Source organism: Heloderma suspectum, chromosome 1, assembly GCF_057233095.1.
Source record: "Heloderma suspectum isolate Gila_16-S chromosome 1, 16-S_ref, whole genome shotgun sequence".
In the NCBI taxonomy this organism is placed as follows: Eukaryota; Metazoa; Chordata; class Lepidosauria; order Squamata; family Helodermatidae; genus Heloderma; species Heloderma suspectum.
The window spans coordinates 424172585-424196093 of record NC_139458.1 but is presented as its reverse complement, the minus strand read 5'-3'; the positions used below and the strand labels follow the sequence as shown (position 1 = coordinate 424196093).

At 44.0% G+C, this 23509-nt stretch overlaps 1 protein-coding gene across 1 annotated transcript in view; it reads left to right on the top strand.

Moving 5' to 3' along the window:
- The first annotated feature begins 2132 nt into the window (after positions 1 to 2132).
- PSME4 (proteasome activator subunit 4) overlaps positions 2133 to 23509 on the top strand; it is a 106939-nt gene continuing 85562 nt past the window's right edge. The window contains exons 1-3 of the mRNA XM_084829244.1: positions 2133 to 2615; positions 20221 to 20361; positions 21421 to 21537. Of these exons, the coding sequence (XP_084685370.1) occupies positions 2425 to 2615; positions 20221 to 20361; positions 21421 to 21537 (449 nt within the window). The 5' untranslated portion in view covers positions 2133 to 2424. The remainder of the gene's footprint in view (positions 2616 to 20220; positions 20362 to 21420; positions 21538 to 23509) is intronic.

Here is a 23509-nt window from a genome sequence, read left to right as displayed (position 1 = left end):
CCCTAATGGCAGAAAGCGAAGAGGATCTCAAGAGCCTCTTGTTGAGGGTGGAAGAGGAGAGTGCAAAAGCTGGTTTGAAACTCAACATTAAAAAAACTAAGATCATGGCATCTGGCCCCATCACTTCCTGGCATATAGAAGGGGAAGAAATGGAAGCAGTCACAGATTTTACTTTCTTGGGCTCCAAGATCACCGCAGACGGTGACTGTAGCCATGAAATTAAAAGACGCTTGCTCCTTGGGAGGAAAGCTATGGCCAACCTAGACAGCATAGTAAGAAGCAGAGACATCACCTTGCCGACAAAGGTCCGTCTAATCAAAGCTATGGTTTTCCCAGTAGTAATGTATGGCTGTGAGAGCTGGACTATAAGGAAGGCTGAGCGCCGAAGAATTGATGCTTTCGAACTGTGGTGCTGGAGAAGACTCTTACGAGTCCCCTGGACTGCAAGGAGGTCAAATCAGTCCATCCTAAAGGAAATCAACCCTGAGTGCTCATTGGAAGGACAGATAATGAAGCTGAAGCTCCAATATTTTGGCCACCTAATGCGAAGAGAAAACTCCCTGGAAAAAACCCTGATGCTGGGAAAGACTGAAGGCAAAAGGAGAAGGGGACGGCAGAGGATGAGATGGCTAGATAGCATCACGGATGCAATGAATATGAACTTGAGCACGCTCCGGGAGAGAGCGCAGGACAGGAAGGCCTGGCGTGCTATGGTCCATGGGGTCACGAAGAGTCGGACACGACTGAACAACAACAAATTCCCTCTAGTTCACTTCTTTTAACATCTGGGCCAGTGTTCTGATGGAACCACTTCCTTGTGAGTGGGTGGATTCAAAAGCCTATATTTCTGAAAAAAGAGGGAGAGGGCAGAAAGAGGGGCACAGCAGGGAGCTAACTCCAAATGTGCACAGATGGGCTGTGGTTACCAAATGGTGAGGGGGAAACACTCTACACATGCTCTGACATGCTTTCCTCTCGATTATTCACATAATCCATGGATAAACCCTGATACTGAAAACAGGTTTGGTGGCTGAGTCCTGGCTCAGACTACATCCTGCCACATCTACAGGTCCTCTCAGGTTCCATATATCTTCTCATTCCATACCCCTCCCTCCTCTGTCTCCAGTAAGTCTACATCCTCTTATCTGTCTATCACCCCCCCATATCACACCATCCTCTTTGGTTTCTCTCTACCCCTTCCCCCAAATTCTCATGTGCTCATTTAGGCTTCTCACCCTGCAAAATACCCTTCATTTTCTTCACCTTCCCCCCATTATCGTCCCTCCAGGCTCTCATTTTTGCCTATCCCACCCAACTCTAGGTTCCATCAAGTCCCACGGCTCTCTTTAAGCCACTACCAAGTACCCACATCCTTCTCTCCAAGTTCCCCAACTCTACCCTTTTGGTCATCTCCCCCGGCCCCAATTTCCCTCATACTCTATAGATTTCCTTCCCTCAACAAAGGTTCCCCTCTGGCTCCTTATTTTTCACCATAAAACACTCCACCACCTCCAAATCTCCCCCCCCCCCAAGCTTCCCAGTTCCCCTCAGGCTCCACCTGCTCCCACCCCAGACCTTTCTAATTCCCCTTCCCTCCATCTCATATATATCTCCCCCCCCATTTATATCTTATTTTTTAGTCTCCCCTCCCCTCCCCTCCCCACCCCACCCCACCCCACCCCACCCCACCCCACCTCTCCTCTCCTCTCCCCCTTCATATCCCGAAGCTCCCAGGCCCTTCGTTTCAACTCTTTTGGCGCGCCCATTTCCAAAATCCGAGGCGGGCTAGAAGAAGAACCCTTTCCGACCGGCGCCTGGCCGGTCGAGATCTACTGACGACTGAGCTACCCCGGGGTAGTAGCTGGCGCGTCTGGATGGGCAGCCCCGCGTCGGATGACCGCACGCGCCCCTCCCCGGGGTCGGCTCGGCCGTGTGCGTCATCCAGCCCAGTGGAGAGAAAGGGGGTCTTGGCAGGTATAAGCGGAGCGGGGGAACGTGAGGCGACAAGCGGCCGCCCGCCCCTGAGCTGCCGCTCCCCTCAGGCACCGCGCGGGCCCCCGCCAGCCCCCTCGCTGCCCCGCCCCTTCCCTTCTCCCCGCCCCCCACAGCTCCCCCCTCATGTCCTCCCCCCCACAGCGGAAGTGACCTCCGCGCTGCCCGCCTGCTCCGCCAGCAGCGCCTGGCGGCGGCGGCGGCGGCAACCAGGCCGGCCCCCGTCGGCCCGTTCGCTCAGTTGCTTCGTCACCAGGCGCCGCTGTGTGACAGACGCCCGAGGGAGCCGAGTTCCACAGCCGAGGCGGCAGCAGCCGGGCCGAGGGAAAGAAGCCGCCGCCGCCCGAGCGGCGGCCTCGGGGAAAGAGCGTTTGGAGGGGCTGGTGGGCGGTCGCCGAACAGGACACGAAGGAGGCGGCCATAGCCGCCGCCATGGCCGGGGCCGGGCCGCCGCCGCCGGCCGCGCAGAAGGAGCTGGTGTACAATAAGCTGCTGCCCTACGGCGACAAGCTCGAGGCCGAGGCGGGCCGCCTCCTCGTTCAGATCAAGCTCAACCTCAGCCGGGCCGTTCAGCTTCAGGAGCTCTGGCCCGGAGGCCTCTTCTGGACCAGGAAGCTCTCCACGTGAGTGTGGCCCAGGCGGTGTGGGGCGAAGCGGTTGGCTGGTTTGGGGGCAGGGGGTGGCCCTCTGGGCAGGGCCCCTTCTTAAGGCTCCCTGAGCGGCCCCCCGCTTAGGGGGCTCGATGATGGTGATCATAGGAGCCTCCCCGCCGCGTTCCTTCTCAGTTCGAGAGTACCGTTTGTCAGTATTGATGCAGTTTCCCCCAAGAGTGAGGCTCAGGGCAATTCCTCCCCCCCCGCCCCTCTTGTTTTTGGGGGAGTCTTCCCCCTCCCCCACTGGGGATTGGCTCAGGAGTGGGGCTTTCTTCCCCTTCTCTCCCGCACCCACCCGCACAATATGGTGTGGGGTTTTTTCTCCCACAATAGGGAAAATGCGCGCGGGGGGGGGGGGGAGAGAATCCCTCGTAACTCAATTATATATCTATACCCTTAGTAATTATTTCTCTAATTACTAAAGTTAATAAAAATTAAACATAGAAAGCAGACAAAAGATCTTGAGCACATTTTCTAGAGAGTAAGTCCCATTGATTGTATTGGGAGTTGCGTTTCCGGGGAAGTGTATTTAAGATTGCTATTAAGAGTCTTGCTGATGCTAGGCAGTTCTGGGTCGCTCTGGGAAAGGTGTCTTTTTTGAGGGCGTGGGGTGTTTGTGTGTGTGTGTGTGTCTGCTTGGAAGTAAGTTGTACTTCGATTAATGTAGTATGGAAGTCTTCTCCCCTCCCCGCTGCTCCATTAATGTAGTATGGAAGTCTTCTCCCCGCTGCAAAGAACAAAGGCCTTGGGTGATGAGGGTGGCAGAGTTTAGTAGGATACACATTGTTCCAACATGGGTGTACAGATATTCTTCTCCATCCCCATTACATTCTGTTAGGCGATAACATTCTGCGTGTGTGTGTGTGCGCGCGTGTGTCTACATGTGTGTGTCTATGTGCGCGTGTTTGGATTTTAACCTACCTTGTTCCTGGAGGCTCAGGGCAGGTAAGAACAGCTAAAACAATGTAGTGGTCAAAAATGCATACCCACAAAAAGCAAAACAAAACTGTAAGTGTCTTCAATAGACTTCTTGGGAGCCACCAGGTAAAAGCTTTCAATGGAAGATGCTCATTTGAACAAGTGAAGAGGAAGGGAGTTGTGTGGATGGCCCAGCCTGGAAAATTGCCAATGATGGGCAAAAGGATGTTTGATCCTCCCTCCTCTGGAAGTTCCCCTTAGCTGGGTGCCCTTTGGTTGCTCAAGGCAATTTGTGGCCTAAAGCAAGCCCCATTTGACCTTTCTTCCACATAGAAGATCAAGCAAGATTAGTAAAAAACTACAACTCCTTTCTTCATCCATAGTTTCTGGTAGCAACGATATAGCTGCATAAAATTAAATTTAGTTAATGTAAGGATATTGTAAAGAAACCTGTTTGAAATCTGGCACCTAAGACATATGGCAACAGGACAATGTTTGGTGGTACCCAGATTCCAGACTTCCCTGGACCAGGGATAGCTTATGCTGCTCCTTTTACATGGAACAACTTAGTTCCATGCCATGTGTCTGCCATTGTCTGTTGGTGTCTGCTTTACCCCAGCTTCTCCAAGGCTTTGTCTGGCACTATTTATGTAAGTGACATGAATGACAGGGGGCTAGGTTGGGTTTTGGGTGGTTGTAAGGTTGCAGCTTTGCTTTTCAAGGAGATCTTCTGACTAGAGCATGTGCCTCTGTGAACCATTTATTGGGAATAAGCTGCCACCTCTTCAGTTTGTGCAACCTGTTGTGTGGGCTTGCATTTGGGAAGTGTCATCTTTCAAGACTTCAGAGTCTCATTTGGACTTTGGGAATAGGAGGGTTTTGTTAGCTTTAGTGATGGTAGTCATCCCCCGAACTCTCTAGTTATGCAGCTAGTAAATAATACTTAGCTCATTACTCCTAAAAATAGTTTATCAGTCTTTGTTGCCAAGACTAGTGTACAGGTTTTGTTCAGTGACTTCAGAGGCATTGTGCATCTGTCCATGCCTTTTGAAACTGGATTATGAAATGGCAGTACTTCTGGCTCCAAAACAAGTGCTGTATTTCATTAACATAATGTGTATTTCATTAACACATGGCAAAGCCTAACCAGTAACATGTGGAGCTGAATCTGTTACTACTTATTCCTACAAAAAGTTAGTACTTGTTGCTGTGTCAGCAAGTGTTTTACAAAAAAAGAAAAAGAAAAGTGTGTTCTGAAACTGCTGCAGAAGCACATGCTTCCAGTTCAAGGACTTTGTCTTTTAGAGCACTGATAAAATGTTTTTGACGTATCACTGTACCATCCCTATGGAGAAATACTAAAAGAGGAGCTATGCTAGTTTGTAGCAATTTCTTCTTTTCTTGCTGCTTTGTCATCTTGGAGATTAACTAGTTTATTATGGCATGAGTTCCTTGAGGTGATTGCCTTCTTTACTAGACGAATGAAACAGACTTGTGTACAAAAGCTCATGCTGCAGCAAGATAATATTTATTAAGCTGCAGCAAGATAATAATTATTAAGCACCAGAACAACAGCATGGAACTATACAATCAGTAAAATGCAATAAAACAATGCCCCTTCCCAAATAATTACAGTTTAATAAAGGTACCACACCACTTCCAGTCATCTCGGTAGTATAACTAATCTCTTGCTATTAGTGATTTAAAAGAAACTGACCTATAGGACCAATTTCATTAACATTTCATACAACTAGCCACCTTGAGAACCATTTTCTTGGTGGAAAGGCGGGGTACAAATCAAATAAACAAAAGTGAGGAAACTAAGGTAAAAATTAATTGGACAGACCAGGTATAATGGATTACCTGTTATGATTTTTTTAAATATAGTCCTATGATGGCATTTTTCAGAGAGAAGGGAAAGGACAGGCATTGATGGAAGGCTGAATTTATGTTTTATGCCTACACCATTAAAAAAAAATCAATCTGGTGCCTTTCATTGAATCTTAAAATCACTTGCTAATGCTTAGACTTATTGAGTTCATTGGCTATGTATGAGTAAGTGGTTTCTGGTTTGTGTTCTTTCCATGTTTCAATGTTTTTTTGCTCTCTATTGTAGAGCTGGAAAAAGCTCAGAAAGGGGCAACTAAAATGATCAAGGGGGCTGGAGCATCTCCCCTGTGAGGGAGGGTTACAACAGCTGGGGTTGTTTAGCTTGGAAAAAAGGAGGGTAAGGGGAGACATGATAGAGGTGTACAAAATTATGTATGGTGTGGAGAATGTGGATAGGGAGACATTTTTCTCCCTCTCTGATAATAGTAGAACCTGGGGTCATCCCATGAAGCTGATTGATGGGAGATTCAGGACAGATAAAAGGAAGGACTTCTTCACACAGCACATAGTTAAACTGTGGAATTCGCTATTGCAAGATGGAGTGATGGCCACCAATTTGGATGGCTTTAAAAGGGGTTTAGACAAATTCCTGGAGGAGAAGGCTAGCAATGGCTATATGCTCCTGATGGCTATATGCTACCTACAGTAACAGTGGCAGTATGCCTGTGTACACCAGTTGCTGGGGATCATGGGCAGGAGGGTGCTGTTGCACTTGTGTCCTGCTTGTGGGTTCCCAGTTGACAGCTCGTTGGCCACTGTGTGAACAGAATGCTGGTCTAGATGGACCCCTGGTCTGATCCAGCAGGGCTCTTCTTATGTTCTTTGAAAGTTCAGACCACCTTACATACAGTTTTCAGTGTTCTCCCATCCAGGCATTGACTGAGTCCATGCCCACTTAGCTTTAACAGTGCTATGGCATTATTTGCTCCCAGACCACTTACTGTCTAACAGACATGATACTGATTTTAATATTCTTTTAACAGAACTGCAGATTTAACACTGAGAAATAAACAATGCTATCGTCCCCTGCTTGCCCCTCGGCAGCTTCTTGCTGAGGAAGGGTGAGTTCTGTCAGATAGCTGCTGGCATTTTTTTTTCACTGTGCATATAATTACAACTTTACACCCTAATGCTAGGAAAAATGACAGGCTCTGCTAGAATTATTCCTGTGCTGTTGTGCTAAAGCTTAGCAGCAGCAGCAGCAGCACAAATCAGAGTGATCCCCACCACCCCTCCCACCTCACTAGTGTGAACAGATACTTGATTCATTAGAAAAACTAAAAGAAATACAATACAGGTGATTATTCTCTAATGATAATACATTGTCCTTCCCAGTTCTACAATACTGAATTGCAGTTGTTTAAAAGTACACACCACAGATAAGAAAATGTTCTTCCTAAGTACTCAGCATCCTTAAAGAGATTTAAGGGGTGCACAGGGACAGGAGTGGAGATAATGTTTTGCCATCACTACAACTGTTACGAAGATCAGCACTCTAGTTTTTCTTACAGGAGTGAGTGGAAGCCATTTGTTTATAGGGGGAGAAACAAAAAAGATGTTTCTTCTTTTGGGACACCATTACCATGGGCTGAATCTGTTCTCTCCCTGGTGACTTCACTGAGAAACTTGCTGCCACCTGCATAGTCCTCTCCTGGTTTTTATTTAGTAAGATTTATACTCCAGTTTTCTCATATAGACTCAAAGTGGCTTACAATGATGCAGATAAGAATTTGTGATGTTAATTCATACTTTGAAGTGCTTCACATCTATTTCTGTTGGTGCTCAAGTTAGTATTTCATCTTTCTTTGACTCTGCTAACAGCTTCATTTTTTTAGTTTGAGTTCCACCAGAAAAACAGTGTCACACTTTGTTGTTGTTCAGTCGTTAAGTCGTGTCCGACTCTTCGTGACCCCATGGACCATAGCACGCCAGTTCTTCCTGTCCTCCGCTCTCTCCTGGAGTGTGCTCAAGTTCATATTCATTGCATCAGTGACACTATCTAGCCATCTCATCCTCTGCTGTCCCCTTCTTCTTTTGCCTTCAATCTTTCCCAGCATCAGGGTCTTTTCCAGAGAGTTTTCTCTTCGCATTAGGTGGCCAAAATATTGGAGCTTCAGCTTCAGTATCTGTCCTTCCAATGGGCAGTCAGGGTTGATTTCCTTTAGGATTGACTGATTTGACCTCCTTGCAGTCCAGGGGACTCGTAAGAGTCTTCTCCAGCACCACAGTTCGAAAGCATCAATTCTTCGGCGCTCAGCCTTCCTTATAGTCCAGCTCTCACAGCCATACGTTACTACTTTCATGTGCATGTCATGCAATTTCTTAGTACAGGAGTGGGCAGAAGGAAGATCTGAGTCTACTGGTAGATCTTTGGGTGATTTGCAGTAGCTCAGCAAGGATTTCTGACTTTCAGTTGTTTAACAACAATAGCAAGAAAATGACACCCTCCCCTGCCTTAAATTATACTTCTGAACTGAAGAAAGTGTGGGGTAACCATAGAATTATAGAATAGTAGGGTTGGAAGGGGCCTACAAGACCATCGAGTCCAACCCCCTTCTCAGTGCAGGAATCTAAGTCAAAGCAGCCCTGACAAGTGGCTGTCCAGCTTCATCTTGAATGCTTCCAGTGTGGGAGAGCCCACTAGAAGTGGATTTTTCTGTAGGAGGACTTTGAATTCTGTTCAGTTCTCAAAATAAGTTCCTGGGCTCAGAATTCTTAGTTGTACATGTATGGCTTTTGAACTAGACTCTGGTTAGATCTTGAGGTTCTTGTAAAATTGGAAGTAGATCCTGCAAGTCTGAAGTCTGCCCACCCCTGTATTAGGAATTACAAAGATCCTTAGAAACTCCATCACTGTTACAGATGATTGCAGCAGAGCTGCATCAGATGGGTAAAATGTATCTTACCTGAAATGCTCCCCAAATGCCTGGAGAAAGTCCACAATGCATTGCTATTTTAAGATGGAGTTCTAGTGGCTGGTTAGGGAGCTGAGAAAGTCAGGCAGTTACTGACGCCTCTGACCAGTATGGCTCTGTCTGCCTATCTCCTTGTATCTTAGGGCTGAGATGGAATCAGCTTCTAGCTATGTTCTTCTCAGCAATGGCAAAAGAGGTTGGACTGGGAGAACAATGATGTTCCAAACCGTCACACCAGACTTCCTGATGTTCCCCCTCTGCTTCTTGGTCCCACAGGAATATGATAGAATTTTGGAAGCTGTCATATTATAATATAATATTAATATGTGTGGGTGTGTGAAATGACCATTCACCTGTATAAATCAAAATATGAAAATCAGCCAGCTTGGGAAGGGGAATGTAATATTCTATAAATCTTGTAAGCATCATCACAAGTGACTTTGTTTACCAAGAAAGATTCTTAGAGTTACACTGGTCGCTATAAAGTGACTCACATGGTTGCCTTACAAGACATTTTGAACTTGAGTAGATGTAGTGTGACACTGTTTTTCCTCTAACCATCTGCTGCTACCTTACTCTGTTTACTGTGAGGCCTGTTTTCATTCTGGTAGGAGTTATGTGGTAATGCTGTCAAAACATGCTGAAGCAGTGTCCCCAAAATGGTCTGGCTTCTGAAAAGTGTTGTGATTTAAGAAGACAGTATTAACTCTTCGCAGTGTGAGTTGTCATTCTCCTTACAGAATTATTATGTTAGTATGAAATAATGAGATGATCAAACAGTGTGGCTTGGTATGTTATGATTGCAAAGTCAGAGCAGTAACCTTGTACCCATCTCAGTTTCCTTGTCAAGTAATGGCTAGTTCTAGATGTTTGAGATTCCTGTTTTCCATTGTCCACTGCAAAATTCTTGCAATTCAAGTTTTATGAAACTCAGTGTCATGATGATGGGAATAATGACTCATACACTATCTAATTATTTAATACCTGTTTAAAATGCCTTGGGCCTTGCAGTGACCCTCGGGCCTTGCAGTGAAGAATGCTGCTCTAGAGGGTGTATATAAAGAAGAAATTCAGTTCTAGCTATTGCAATATTTCTTGTATAGGTGGCTTCTAACAAGCTAAGAATAGGAGGGTGTACTTTTTTCCTCTTAAAAAGAGGAAATCATAGCTAGGAAATAGGAACTGACATGCACACCACACTTCATGAACACTGAAATTGTATTTGAAAGCTACTCAAACTTGCTCCTCCAGTTCACTCTTTGGTATGACATGATAAAGAGCAAGAAATAACTTTGCCTTGGGGGAACAGCAATTTGACAGCATACCTGAACACTGACACTCCTGTTCCACACCCTAGCTAGCGCAAGGGTGCATGGCATTTTCACCATGGAGGTCGTCAAGGAAAATATTAGCTGGAGGGCTGCTGCTGATCTGCAGCTTGTATCAACATGGTGGATACTGAGCAACCATAAGTTGAACCAAAATCTTACTAAGAGGGCATTACCTTAAATATAAAACAAAACTGTGTTGGCACTTGAAGAACTGGAAATAATGGGGCTGTTTGCACATAATGATGACTTTCGGCGGCAAATTGTGGGTTAATTAATTATTGGGGCTTTTGTAGGTGTTGCTGCAAACTGGAAGTGGCTCGCGCATGGCATGCATCCCCACAAATCATGGGTGGATTAATTAATTAATTAACCCATCCATGATTTGTGGGGATGCATGCCATGCGCGAGCCACTACCAGTTTGCAGCAACACCTACAAATGCCCCATTTGTAGGTTGTTAGTATGACGTCTGACACTTTAACCTGGTTCGCACATAACAATCTGTGGGTTTAAAAACCCATGATTGGCTCCTTCGTAGGTTATGCAGCGTGACGTGTGAACCCGGACTGCTGGGTTATTGAGAGGCTAAACAACCAAGCGGTTAACCCATGATTTGTTGTTGGGTTAACTGCTGGGTTGTTTGGCAGTGTGGGTTTGGACATCATGCTCCACAACCTACAAAAGAGCCGATCGTGGATTGCTGAGTAAAAGTGGAAGAGGCGGGGATTCTGCAGGCAGCATGCCTATTCGTGTACAACAATCCATCGGTTTTTAAACCAGTGGGTTGTCGTGATGTGTGAACAGGGCCTTTGGGTTATTCATGGGTTAAACAACCAAAGTTAACCTAAGAAGAAACCATGGGTTAACTTTGGGTTGTTTAACCTATGAATAACCCGAAGTGTCCGGGTTCAGACATAATGCTAACGACCTACGAATGGGACATTCATATGTTGCTGCTGCAAACTGGAAGTGGCTCATGTGCAGCAAATTGTGAGCTCATTAACCCATGATATACCGCTGTTCCGTGCAAACCAGTTCACTGAGGGTTGAAAAACAAGGAAGGGTTTGTTTAATACGTTAGCCACCACTTTGCTCCTTTAGCAGTTTTGGAAATCATGCTTCTAATCCTCCTACACATTTGAGGATTAGAGCTGATGTCAAAGGGGTTCAAAATTGTGTAAACTTTGCTAAGAGATGCCACTTTAAATGGCATCTGTTTTCCTATAGTAAAGGGACCAGTTATATTTTAACCTCTTCCTCTTATTGTGCGTTTAATTTCAAATGAATTAAAAAAAAATCGGACAAAGAAAAATCCCCATCAGAACCTTATAAAGTATGTTCAGCACTAGTGTTCGCTGTGACCAGGCAATGTGTACCTCTTCAATCTCCCCATATTAAAATTGCTGATGTTTAAAATCATGGCTGAAGAATGCTGGCTGTTTGGGAAAATAGCAGAGTCAGCTTCTGTTGTCTCACGCATCGCAGTTGTAATTTGCAAACCTAAGAGGTTTAAAGCATTCACAAGTTTGCTGAAAATAAAAAGATTTTTTAAATTCTCTATTAGAGATTTTTTTTTTTTAAAGGGTTCTCGTATGTAGGATAAACTGTCATCATCTTACAATATCCTCAACTAAGCATCTTAGTGTGATACAATATTACTATTATTTCTTCAGCACCTAGGTGCTGTACAAATATAAAGCAAAAAGCCCTGCCTGAAAGCTTATGATCTAATTATAGATTAAACAACACAATGCAAAAAAGGCAAGGAAAAATGTACCTAAACATGCTGGTTAGTTAATGCTGGCTGGGGAACGCTGAGAGCTGTAGGAATTTTTTTGTCTAAACGTGCATAGGATTGTGCCCTAAAAGGTCTTCAGTTGGTTGACGCTGCCAGGGATGTTCATATGATGTGCTTAATCTCTGGAATAGTCTAATTGCAGGAATTCAGTATTGTGATAAATAGAATTTTGAATTTTAATGTTAAGTTCTACATGTTCAAAAGCCGCCTTAATGCTCATCTTGTGTTACAGCTCACTGCTGAGATCACAAAAGTAGAGTGGCAAACTATTAATGTATTTTCATTTGAGATCTTTCATTTGAAATCCTACGGGAAGGGTTGTAGCTCCGTGGTAGAGCACGCATGCTTTGCATGCAATAGGGTCCAGGTTTGGTCCCTGGCATCTCCAGGTAGGGGTGGGAAAACTGCCTGAAACCCTGGAGAGCTGGTGCCGGCGAGTGTCAACAATACTGGGATAGATGGACCAATGGTCCGACTCGGTATAAGGCAGCTTCCTATGTTCCTATCTGGAGTGTAGCATGAAAGAGGGGTGGGTACTTTTATTTGTTTCTTTATTTGTTACATTTCTGTACCACCTAAAAGCTGACCTTCTCTGGGCATTTCACAAAACAATACCAAAAACCATACAATATTTCCTTAGTTTTGCATCTCTCCTATGCGGTGGTGGCACAATTGATTAGTGTATAGTTGCTGCTCATGCAGAAGTTAACTTTTCTTGTTGCATTTTTAAAGCTTTTACTGAGCAATGAAAGACTGTAGGGGTGCTTATGTAATATCTTGTGTGTAATCATGAAATACAGTAATGCTATTACAACTTTCTGGCGGATCACCATGGTGTGTGTGTTTTAACCATTTAAAAATGTGTCTTGAACTTTTAATAGCTTTTAAACTGCTTTTCAAAGCAGGTCCTCAAAGTTTAGGAGTGTGCATGGGCTACCTTTAAACTGGATTGCTGATGATCAGCAGTAACACCAAACCCAGGTGGTGGGAAAAGCCATCTAATTCCTAAAACCCAGTTAATTGTATGTCTGAGCCAGGCTTTCTGGGAAGGAGATTGAAAACAGACACTGTGCTGTGGAAAAACAGAGTGATGCTAATGGAAACTGCTCCCCCACCCCCTCCTTGTCTTCTGGGAATCTGGAGATGGAAGAGCACTGTGAGTGAGAAAGAGACAGACAGCCCTGCTATGTTTGCCAGCTGAGAATGGTTTCAATAGGGCTTGAAAAAGTTATGCCATTTGTCAGGCTGAGATCTGCCCAAGACAGTAGCTACGTGGGATTAATGGATACTTTCAGTGGCATATATTTGCCCATAAATACATTTTAATCTTCAAAGGAATTGCACCAGCTATTATATCTGTAGTTCCTTTCAGTGAGCATAAACAGGTCTCTGGCTTTTCATGAATACTGGGCATTTATTAAAGTTGTTTCAAATATTTTCGTCCTATCAAAACGAACACAGTTCCCCCACTTCTTGTATTATAACTTGTTTTCTGTTCCCATTGCCATCTTCGTTGCTGTCTGTGGGTGTGTTCATTCTCTCTCTCTCTCAATCTCTCTCTCTCTCTCTCTCTCTCTCTCTCTCTCGTATTTCATTATTGCTACTTACGCTGGACACACCATTTCAGCTACCTGTGTAGGATCAGTAGTATTATTACCTGTGTCTTGGTTGCTATGTTTCATTTAATGCATCTGTGTATAGTATTTAGACTTTTGCTGCAGCATCTCATGGTTATTCTGTAGGATACTGTTCACTGTAACCTACCATAATGCATCTTTTTTGTAGCCATGACTGTAAATACAGCTGCTGTTTCAGTTGTTGCATTTTGTATACTGTTGTCATGCTGCTATTCTGATGCAGTTATTATAATTTAACTGAATATTTGTGGTGAAGGGGTGGGAACTATTTCCTTTCCTGTGGAGTGTAATCCCAGCCCTCCTTCTCCTGCTCTCGTCATGAACACGTTTCTGCCAGGGGCCAGGGCGAATGTTTTCTGGCAGTAGAAATTACCATGAAGACTGCTTTTGGAACAAGTATGATAATGCCATGTACTTCCTAAAAACGTTCCCTCTGGGGAATACTGCTCTGAATGCCTGAGAGAGAGGTACCCGCAAAGAAGGCTGAGAAAATGCCGCGGCATATCTCTGTATGCATTTTCTCTGTTCTTGGCAAACTCTGTTAGCAGACTTAGCATAAAACTAGATACTAACCTACAACAGGGAATGTAGGCTAACATAGTTTCTGGGGATAAATATCAGTCTGGTAAGAGTCTTGAGCCTGTGAAGACCCACTCTTGCTTTTTTTCCTGTCATTTAGCACACAATATGAACGTAACAAAGGAATTGAACTGTAGTGTGTTTATTTGAACATGGGAATTCCCTTTATCTGTGTCCCTCTTGCAGTCTGAGGGTCAATCCTGGAGAATCAGAGGAATCTTGCCTTCAAATAACCATGGAACATCCCAGTTTCCACCAGTAGCCATTGAAAGCCGTATCTTCCATGAATTTATCTAATCTCCTTTTAAAGCCAACCAAGCTGTGACCATCACTACATCTTGTACTGAATTTCATAGTTTAACTGTGCATGGTGTAAAGTAGTACTTCTTTTATCTGTCCTGAATCTTCCGCTTTTCGGCTTCCTTGGATGACCTGGGGTTCTAGTTTTATGAGAGAAGAAAAGCTTCTCCCTATCCACTTTCTCTACGCCATGCATAATTTTATACAATTCTATCACATCCCCATTTAATCACTTATTACTGTGATTAAACTGTGGGGGTTAAAGAGCCCCCAAAGTTGTAATGCTTAATACAATGCTGTAAGCATGCTTAATAGAATCATAGAACAGTAGGGTTGGAAGGGGCCTACAAGACCATCGAGTCCAATCCCCTGCTCAGTGCAGGAATGCAAGTCAAAGCATCCCTGACAGATGGCTGTCCAGCCTCGTCTTGAATGTCTCCAATATGGGAGAGCCTACCACTTCCCTAGGTAATTGGTTCCATTGTTGTATTGCTCTAACAGTCAGGAAATTTTTCCTGATGTTCAGCCGGAATCTGGCTTCCTGTCACTTGAGCCCATTCTTCCGTGTCCTGCACTCTGGGATGATGGAGAAGAGATCCTGGCCTTCCTCTCTGTGACAACCTTTCAAGTACTTGAAGAGCGCTATCCTATCTCCCCCTAGTCTTCTCTTCTCAAGGCTAAACATGCCCAGTTTTTTCAGTCTCTTCTCATAGAGCTTTGTTTCCAGTCCCCTGATCATCTTTGTTGCCCTCCTCTGAACCTGCTCCATTTTGTCTGCATCCTTCTTAAAGTGTGGCGCCCAGAACTGGACACAGTACTCCAGATGAGGCCTAACCAGTGCTGAGTAGAGGGGAACTAGGACTTGACGTGATTTGGAAGCTGTGCTTCTATGAATGCAGCCCCAAATAGCATTTGCCTTTTTTGCAGCCACATCACATTGTTGGCTCATATTCAGCTTGTGATCTACAACAATTCCGAGATCCTTCTCGCTTGTAGTATTGTTGAGCCACGTATCCCCCATCTTGTAACTGTGCATTTGGTTTCTTTTTCCTAGGTGTAGAACTTGGCATTTATCCCTATTAAATTTCATTCTGTTGTTTTTTGCCCAGCCCTCCAGCCTATCAAGATCACTTTGAATTTTGTTTCTGTCTTCCAATGTATTAGCTGTCCTGTCCAATTTTGTGTCATCTGCAAGTTTGATCAGCATTCCCTGAACCTCCTCATCCAAGTCATTAAGGAAAATGTTGAAGAGCACTGGGCCCAGGACTGAGCCCTGTGGTACCCCGCTCGTTACCTCTCCCCAGTTTGAGAAGATCACATTGATCAGCACTCTTTGAGTCTGATTCTGTAGCCAACTGTGGATCCATCAGATCGTTGTTTCATCTAGCCCACTTCGAGCTAGTTTGCTCATCAGGATATCATGGGGCACTTGGTTGAAAGCTTTGCTGAAGTCGAGGTGTATTATGTCCACAGCATTCACACAGTCCACAAAGGAGATTACCTGATCCAAAAATGAAATCAGATTCGTCTGGCAGGATTTGTTCTTGACAAATCCATGTTGGCTTTGAGTAATCACTGCATTGTTTTCAAGGTGCTTACAGACTGAATGCTTTCTAATCTGCTCCAGAATTTTCCTAGTGTTTGATGTCAGACTGACTGGTCTGTAGTTCCCAAGTTCCTCCTTTTTGCCTTTTTTGAAGATAGGGACAACGTTAGCCCTCCTCCAGTCATCTGGCACTTCCCCCGTCCTCCATGATTTCTCAAAGATACTAGGCAGTGGTTCTGAGAGTTCTTCTGCCAGTTCCTTTATTACTCTAGGATGCAGTTCATCTGGCCCTGGAGATTTGAACTCCTTCAAAGTAATTAGGTGTTCCTTGACCATATGCCTATCAATCTCAAGCTGCAATCCTGCCCCTTCAGCCTGTACTTCGCCTTTGCTGGGGGGGGGGGCATAGACCCTCTTTTGGGGGAAGACTGAGCCGAAGCAGGAATTGAGCACCTCTGCCTTTTCTTTGTCATCTGTTATCATTTTGTCATCCTTATTTAATAGTTGAATCACCATTTCTTTCCTCTGTCTTTTACTCTGCACATATCTGAAGAACATGTTTTTGTTGCTTTTAGATCCCTCGCTAACCTCAGCTCGTTCTCAGCTTTAGCCTTCCTGACGCCATCCCTGCAATTCTGTGCTATCTACCTGTACTCTTCCTTTGTTGCTTGGCCTTCTTTCCACTTCCTATATGTGTCCTTTTTTGGTTTTCAGCTCATCTCTAAGCTTTTTGTGAAGCCACATTGGTTCTTCTGTTGCCTTCCACCTTTTTTTCTTGCAAGGACCTCCCGTATGAGCCCGCCTGATTGCTTCATTTATCATCTGACACTTTCCTCTTGGTCCCCCATTGCCTTAGTCAGATAAGTAGTGACTGGACAAAGGGCCTTTTCAGTGGTGGCACCGAGGGAGATTCACCTGGTACGAACTCTGATGCCTTTCTGGCATTTGAGCTTTCCAGAAGGGTTTGCCTGGTGCCTACATGGTACTATTTTTGGCACCAGGTGAAGACCTTTATGTTTTCCCAGGCATTTTCGTTTTTCAATTTTTGTTTTAAATTTGGTATTGTATTTTAAATCTTTGCATTGCTGCTGGGTTCTATTTGGTTATTACTATTTTATTTGTTGTTCAGTCATTCAGTCGTGTCCGACTCTTCATGACCCCATGGACCATAGCACGCCAGGCCTTCCTGTCCTCCGCTCTCTCCCGGAGCGTGCTCAAGTCCATATTCATTGCATCAGTGATGCTATCTAGCCATCTCATCCTCTGCTGTCCCCTTCTCCTTTTGCCTTCAGTCTTTCCCAGCATCAGGGTCTTTTCCAGAGAGTTTTCTCTTCGCATTAGGTGGCCGAAATATTTGAGCTTCAGCTTCAGTATCTGTCCTTCCAATGAGCACTCAGGGTTGATTTCTTTTAGGATTGACTGATTTGACTTCCTTGCAGTCCAGGGGACTCGTAAGAGTCTTCTCCAGCACCACAGTTCGAAAGCATCGATTCTTCGGCGCTCAGCCTTCCTTATAGTCCAGCTAACACAGCCATACGTTACTACTGGGAAAACCATAGCTTTGATTAGACGGACCTTTGTCAGCAAGGTGATGTCTCTGCTTCTTACTATGCTGTCTAGGTTGGCCATAGCTTTCCTCCCAAGGAGCAAGCGTCTTTTAATTTCATGGCTACAGTCACCGTCTGCGGTGATCTTGGAGCCCAAGAAAATAAAATCTGTCACTGCTTCCATTTCTTCCCCTTCCATATGCCAGGAAGTGATGGGGCCAGATGCCATGATCTGAGTTTTTTTAATGTTGAGTTTCAAACCAGCTTTTGCACTCTCCTCTTTCACCCTCAACAAGAGGCTCTTTAGATCCTCTTTGCTTTCTGCCATTAGGGAGGTATCATCTGCGTATCTGAGGTTGTTGATAATTCTCCCAGCAGTCTTAATTCCGACCTGTGATTCATCCAACCTGGCGTTTCTCATGATGTACTCTGCATAGATGTTAAATAAGCAGGGTGACAATATGCAGCCTTGTCGCACTGCTTTCCCAATTTTGAACCAATTGGTTGTTCCATGTCTGGTTCTTACTGTTGCTTCTTGACCCTCGTACAGGTTTCTCAGGAGAAAGGTAAGGTGGTCTGGTACTCCCATCTCTTTCAGAATTTCCCACAGTTTGTTGTGATCCACACAATCAAAGGGTTTAGCATAGTCAATGAAGCAGAAATAGACGTTTTTCTGGAATTCTCTTGCTTTCTCCATGATCCAGCGAAAGTTGGCGATTTGATCTTTAGTTCCTCTGCCTCTTCGGAACCCAGCTTGTACTTCCGGTAGTTCTCGGTTCGCATACTGCTGAAGCCTAGCTTGTAGGATTTTGAGCATCACCTTGCTGGCAGGTGAAATGAGCGCAATTGTACGGTAGTTTGAACACTCTTTGGCATTGCCCTTCTTTGGGATTGGAATGTAAGCTGACCTTTTCCAGTCTTGTGGCCACTGCTGAGTGTTCCAAATTTGTTGGCATATTGAGTGAGCACTTTAACAGCATCATCTTTTAGGATTTTAATAGCTCAGCTGGAATACTGTCATCTCCGCTAGCTTTGTGGTTAGTAATGCTTTCTAAGGCCCACTTGACTTCACTCTCGAGGATGTCCGGCTCAAGTTCAGTGACCGCACTATCATGGCTATCAGGGACATTCAGATCTTTCCTGTATAGTTCTTCTGTGTATTCTTTCCACCTCTTCTTAATCTCATCTGCTTCTGTTAGGTCCCTGCCTTCTTTGTCCTTTATCATGCATTTCTTTGCACAAAACGTTCCCCTCTTTCCCGTTCTGTTGTTTTCCTCGATTTCTTTGCATTGTTCATTTAAGAAGGCCTTCTTGTTTCTCCTTGCTATTCTCTGGAACTCTGCATTCAGTTGGCTTTATCTTCCCCTTTCTCCCTTGTTTTTCGCTTCCCTTCTTTCCTCAGCTACTTGTAAAGCCTCCTCAGACAGCCACTTTGTTTTCTTGCAGTTCTTTTTCTTTGGGATGTATTGAGTTGCTGCCTCCTGAACAGTGTTACGGACCTCCGTCCATAGTTCCTCAGGCACTCTTTCTATCAGGTCTAATCCTTTAAATCTTTTTGTCACCTCCACTGTATATTCATCAGGGATATGATTTAGGTCATACCTGAATGGTTTAGTGGTTTTCCCTACATTCTTCAATTTAAGCCGAAATTTTGCAAGAAGCAGCTCATGATCTGAGCCACAGTCAGCTCCAGGTCTTGTTTTGACTGACTGTATAGAGCTTCTCCATCTTTGGCTGCAAAGGACATCATCAATCTGATTTCGATATTGACCATCTGGTGATGTCCATGTGTAGAGTCGCCTCTTGTGCTGTTGGAAAAGAGTGTTTGCTATGATCAGCGTGTTCTCTTGGCAAAACTCTATTAGCCTTTGTCCTGCTTCATTTTGTACACCAAGGCCATGCTTGCCTGTTATCCCGGTGATTTCTTGACTTCCTACTTTAGCATTCCAATCCCCTATGATGAAGAGGACATCTTTTTTTGGTGTTAGTTCTAGAAGGTGTTGTAGGTCTTCATAGAACCGATCAACCTCAGCTTCTTCAGCCTCAGTGGTTGGGGCATAGACTTGAATTACTGTGATGTTGAATGGTTTGCCTTGGATTCGTACTGAGATCATTCTATCATTTTTGAGATTGTACCCCAGTACTGCTTTTCCCACCCTTTTGTTGACTATGAGTGCTACTCTATTTCTTCTAAGGGATTCTTGCCCACAGTAGTAGATATAATGGTCACCTGAATTAAATTCGCCCATGCTTGTCCATTTTAGTTCGCTGATTCCCAAGATGTCGATGTTCAATCTTGCTATCTCATGTTTGACCACCTGCAGCTTACCTGGATTCATTGATCTGACATTCCAGGTTCCTAACCAATATTGTTTTTTACAGCATTGGACTTTCTTTTCACCACCAGACACATCCACAGCTGAGTGTCCTTTCAGCTTTGGCCCAGCCACTTCACTCTTTCTGGCGCTACTTGGAAATACCCTCTGCTCTTCCCCAGTAGTATATTGGACACCTTCCGACCTGAGGGGCTCATCCTCCAGCGTCATATCATTTAGCCTTGTGATACGTTCCATGGGGTTTTCTTGGCAGGAATACTGGAGTGGGTTGCCATTTCTTCCTCCAGTGGACCACATTTTGTCAGAACTCTCTGCCATGACCTGTCCGTCTTGGGTGGCCCTGCACGGTATAGCTTATGGCCTTACTGAGTTACGCAAGCCCCTTTGCCACAACAAGGCAGTGATCCATGAAGGGGATACTATTTTATACTGTAGTTTCAAACTTTTATATTGTATTTTATCGTGTTGTGTATTATGGTTTTAATTGTTGTGAACCACCCAGAGAGCTTCAGCTATTGGGCAGTATAGTAATGTAATAAATAAATAAATTCGAAGAAGACCATTTTATTTGCCCAAACCTTTTGGTTTATTTTGAATGCAGTGATTTCTGTTGCTCTCTGCTCTTTTTATTGTTCATTTTTCTGCTGTCCTGTGTGTTAGCTTAATTGTTGTTTATATTTTTTATCCTCTTTTGGATTGTGTAAACTCCCCTGAGAGCTTGTTACTGAAGGGGGTAATCTAAAATAATATTTTACATGAGTTTTTTTTCTTTCTTAAAGGTATCTTCGGCTCTATGGAAGAAAGTTTAGCAAAGAAGATCATGTCCTTTTTATCAAGCTCTTGTATGAGCTGGTAACTATTCCAAAGTTGGAGATCAGCATGATGCAAGGTTTTGCACGTCTGTTGATAAACCTGTTGAAGTAAGTTACTCTTTGCATCACTGTTATGTAATGGAAGTAATGTATGTTCTATGGAAGAATAACTTGGAAAAAAAGATTTCACTTTGAGGCTGGAGATATGCCTTATTAATGTTAACAAATTAAACAGGTCCACAGATTTGTATTGGCCTTGGTAGAAGTCTCATTTCCGAAACCCTGCTGGGCTTTGAAGGTGCTCAGAATCAGCAAAAACTTAGCATGCTTGAAGGGAGATGTCTCCCTGCTTTCAAGCTTGGTAGAAGTGTTGAGGCTCATTCCTGCAGTTGCATAGTCTTGCTGCTTCAAAATGCTTTTAAAGCCTATGTGAGGGCCAAGACTAACCTCAACCCATCTCTCACTTATGCACTCATCACAGATGCCCTTGCCAGGTTAAAATAAATGCTCACTCATTTGTGTACACCCCTGAAAATAAACTATCTTGAGAACTAAATTTAAGAGAGTGGTTTCCTGAGTAAGGGTCCATGCCAAAGAGTTTGTAAGTTTTGATGTAATGCTGGCCATCTCTCAGCTAAGGTTAAGGGAATAGGATTGTGCAGTTCTTCTAACATGTGAATTTCTCTCCTTTATCCTATGAGTTGTACCCATAATTAAGCATTCTATCAGCATGGACATAAATAAAGGTTAAGGATAATCATGTTCCCTTTTAACCAGGATTTGTGAACTTGCTTCAGACCTGGTTTTGAATCTTTACTAAGAGGGAATCTTGGCTAGTACTAACTGTGGCTGCCGCCATGATGTAGAGTTATATCTCCATCTACCCAAAGTTTTAGCATTTCCTTCAACTTTGTATAGAATTTTTTTCCGTTGGCATGTTAATAGGTCACCCTTCTCCAATCTCATGCCATCCAAATGTTTGGTATTACAATTCCTGTTCACTCTGACTATTGGCTATGCTGGTGGAGGCTGATGGGAGTTGTAATCCAAAACATCTGGAGGGCACCAGGTTGGGGAAGACTTTTAGGCTATCAGTAAGCTGTGTGAAAATGATGACTAAGCAGAAGACACAGTAATGATTAAACTGTCCTTATTTTTAAAACTTAGAAAAAAAGAACTGCTTTCAAGGGATGACTTGGAATTACCGTGGAGGCCACTTTATGAAATGCTGGAGCGGATATTGTACTCCAAGACAGAACACCTTGGATTAAATTGGTTTCCAAAGTAAGTTTTTTTAAAGCATTTTAAACACTGTGAAATATGTTTACCTTTTTTATTTTGATCTATGAGATACTAACAGAGGTGATGCTTTGTTGGGCCCCAAAGATATGTAAGGAAAAATTTAAATCAAAATCTGTTCATGGGGCCAAGCTGCGCAGTGACAGCTTACAGGAGCTTGACATGTAAAGGAAATTTAAATTGGAAATTTCATTTAGTTAGTCCAACAAATATTACCTTACATTTAAATTGCTAATCGTGCTGCCTATCAACTAACATGTTTTTGTCAGTCATCTGAATTGAACATGTCAAACATAACAAGACTTAGACTATTTCATTTTTCTTTTACAGTGGGTGTTCATCTTCTATTAATCATCTGCCTTTTCTGGTTCACAAATAAGTGACATGATTACATTTCATCAGATGAATAATCTAGCTTGTCTAGGCTTTTGGAAAGTATTGTTCGATACTTGCAAGCTGTGAATGAAAACTGGGCATTTGCAAATGGAAAACAACACAAGCCTTGTGCAGGCATTCAGCCCGCTTGTACAAGTAGAGCTCCCTTCAGATATCCCTTTGTAATGCGGGAAGGTCAGGGACATTGAGGGCAGAGCCTGCATATATGTCCAATGCCTGCAAAGGGCTACAGTCCCACCCACCTCTGGTGATTAGCACTATGTTAGAGAGGAGCCATAGCTTAGTTGTGCTTTGCATATATAATGACCAAGTTTCAATCCATTGTATCTCTAGTTAAATGCATCATGGGTTGCAAGTCTGAGAAAGGCCTCAGCCTCAAGAGAGCTGCTGCTAGGCAGAATAAAAAGTACTGGGACAGGTGAACTATTGATCTGACTGAGTGGGCTGTTAATATGTAAAAACAACCCATCGGTTTAAAAACTGATGGGTTGTTGGGAACATGTGGGTGTGCTGCCTGCAGCGCCCCACCTCTTTCCACTTTACTCTGGAACCCACAATCGACTCCTGCTGAGAGTGACATCTGAACCCAGACTGCTGGGTTGTTTAGGGGCTAAACAACCCATTGATTAATGCAACAACAAACCATGGATTAACTGCTGTGTTGTTTAGCCCTTTAACAACCCAGTGGTCTGGGTTCGGATGCCTTGCTTAGCAGGAGCTGATTATGGGTTGCTAAGTAAAAGCGGAAGAGGCTGTCACCCACTCATGCACGACAACCCATAGGTTTTTAAACTGATAGGTTGTCATGTGTGAATCAGGTCAGTGTAAAATGTCAGTAGTATGTATCTATCTCCATAAAAAAAATCCCTTTCTCAGCTTCAAATTATATGGATGGAACCATAGCCCAGTGGTATAGCATGAGCTTTGTTCACAGAAGGTTCCCAAGTTCAGTACCCCAACCACCCACCCTTGCCAGGTTTGGACGTCCCAACAAGCCACACTGGCAAATAGTAATTATGCAAATCTGTCTGGCATGCAACCTCCCCACACAGGGTGGTTAACAAGCCACCGTGGCTTATTAACCACCCTGCGATAGTGCGATCCTGGTCATTGTGTTTCATGTAAATGCACAAGTCAGAACATTTTCAAAGTGCTTTGAGCAAAAATAGTGTGCAAATTGGAAAGAAGCCTGAGGAAGAGGAGTCCCCCAGAAAAATGTACATTTCTAAGGCTGTCTAGTTTACATTTTAAAATGGTGCAGTGCGACCTTTTCTCTCATAGTGTTCTGACAACATTGTTTACATAATATATTTCACTGTTGTCCCTTTTGCTGGATTGAGAAGGATGAATTCAAGAGAAAAGAAATATGAATGGGATCATTCTACTTAGTGACCTGGTTTGCATGCAAAAACAACCCACTGTGTGTTAGCTGTGAGTTGTTTAGCAGCACGCAGAAGCAAGTGAGCATGCTGGCTCTTGCCTTCTCGCCCGCTTTTGCTTTGCTTAACAACCCAGGGACACTCCGACCTTGAGTTTTTGTCTGTGACGTGCGAACTCAGGA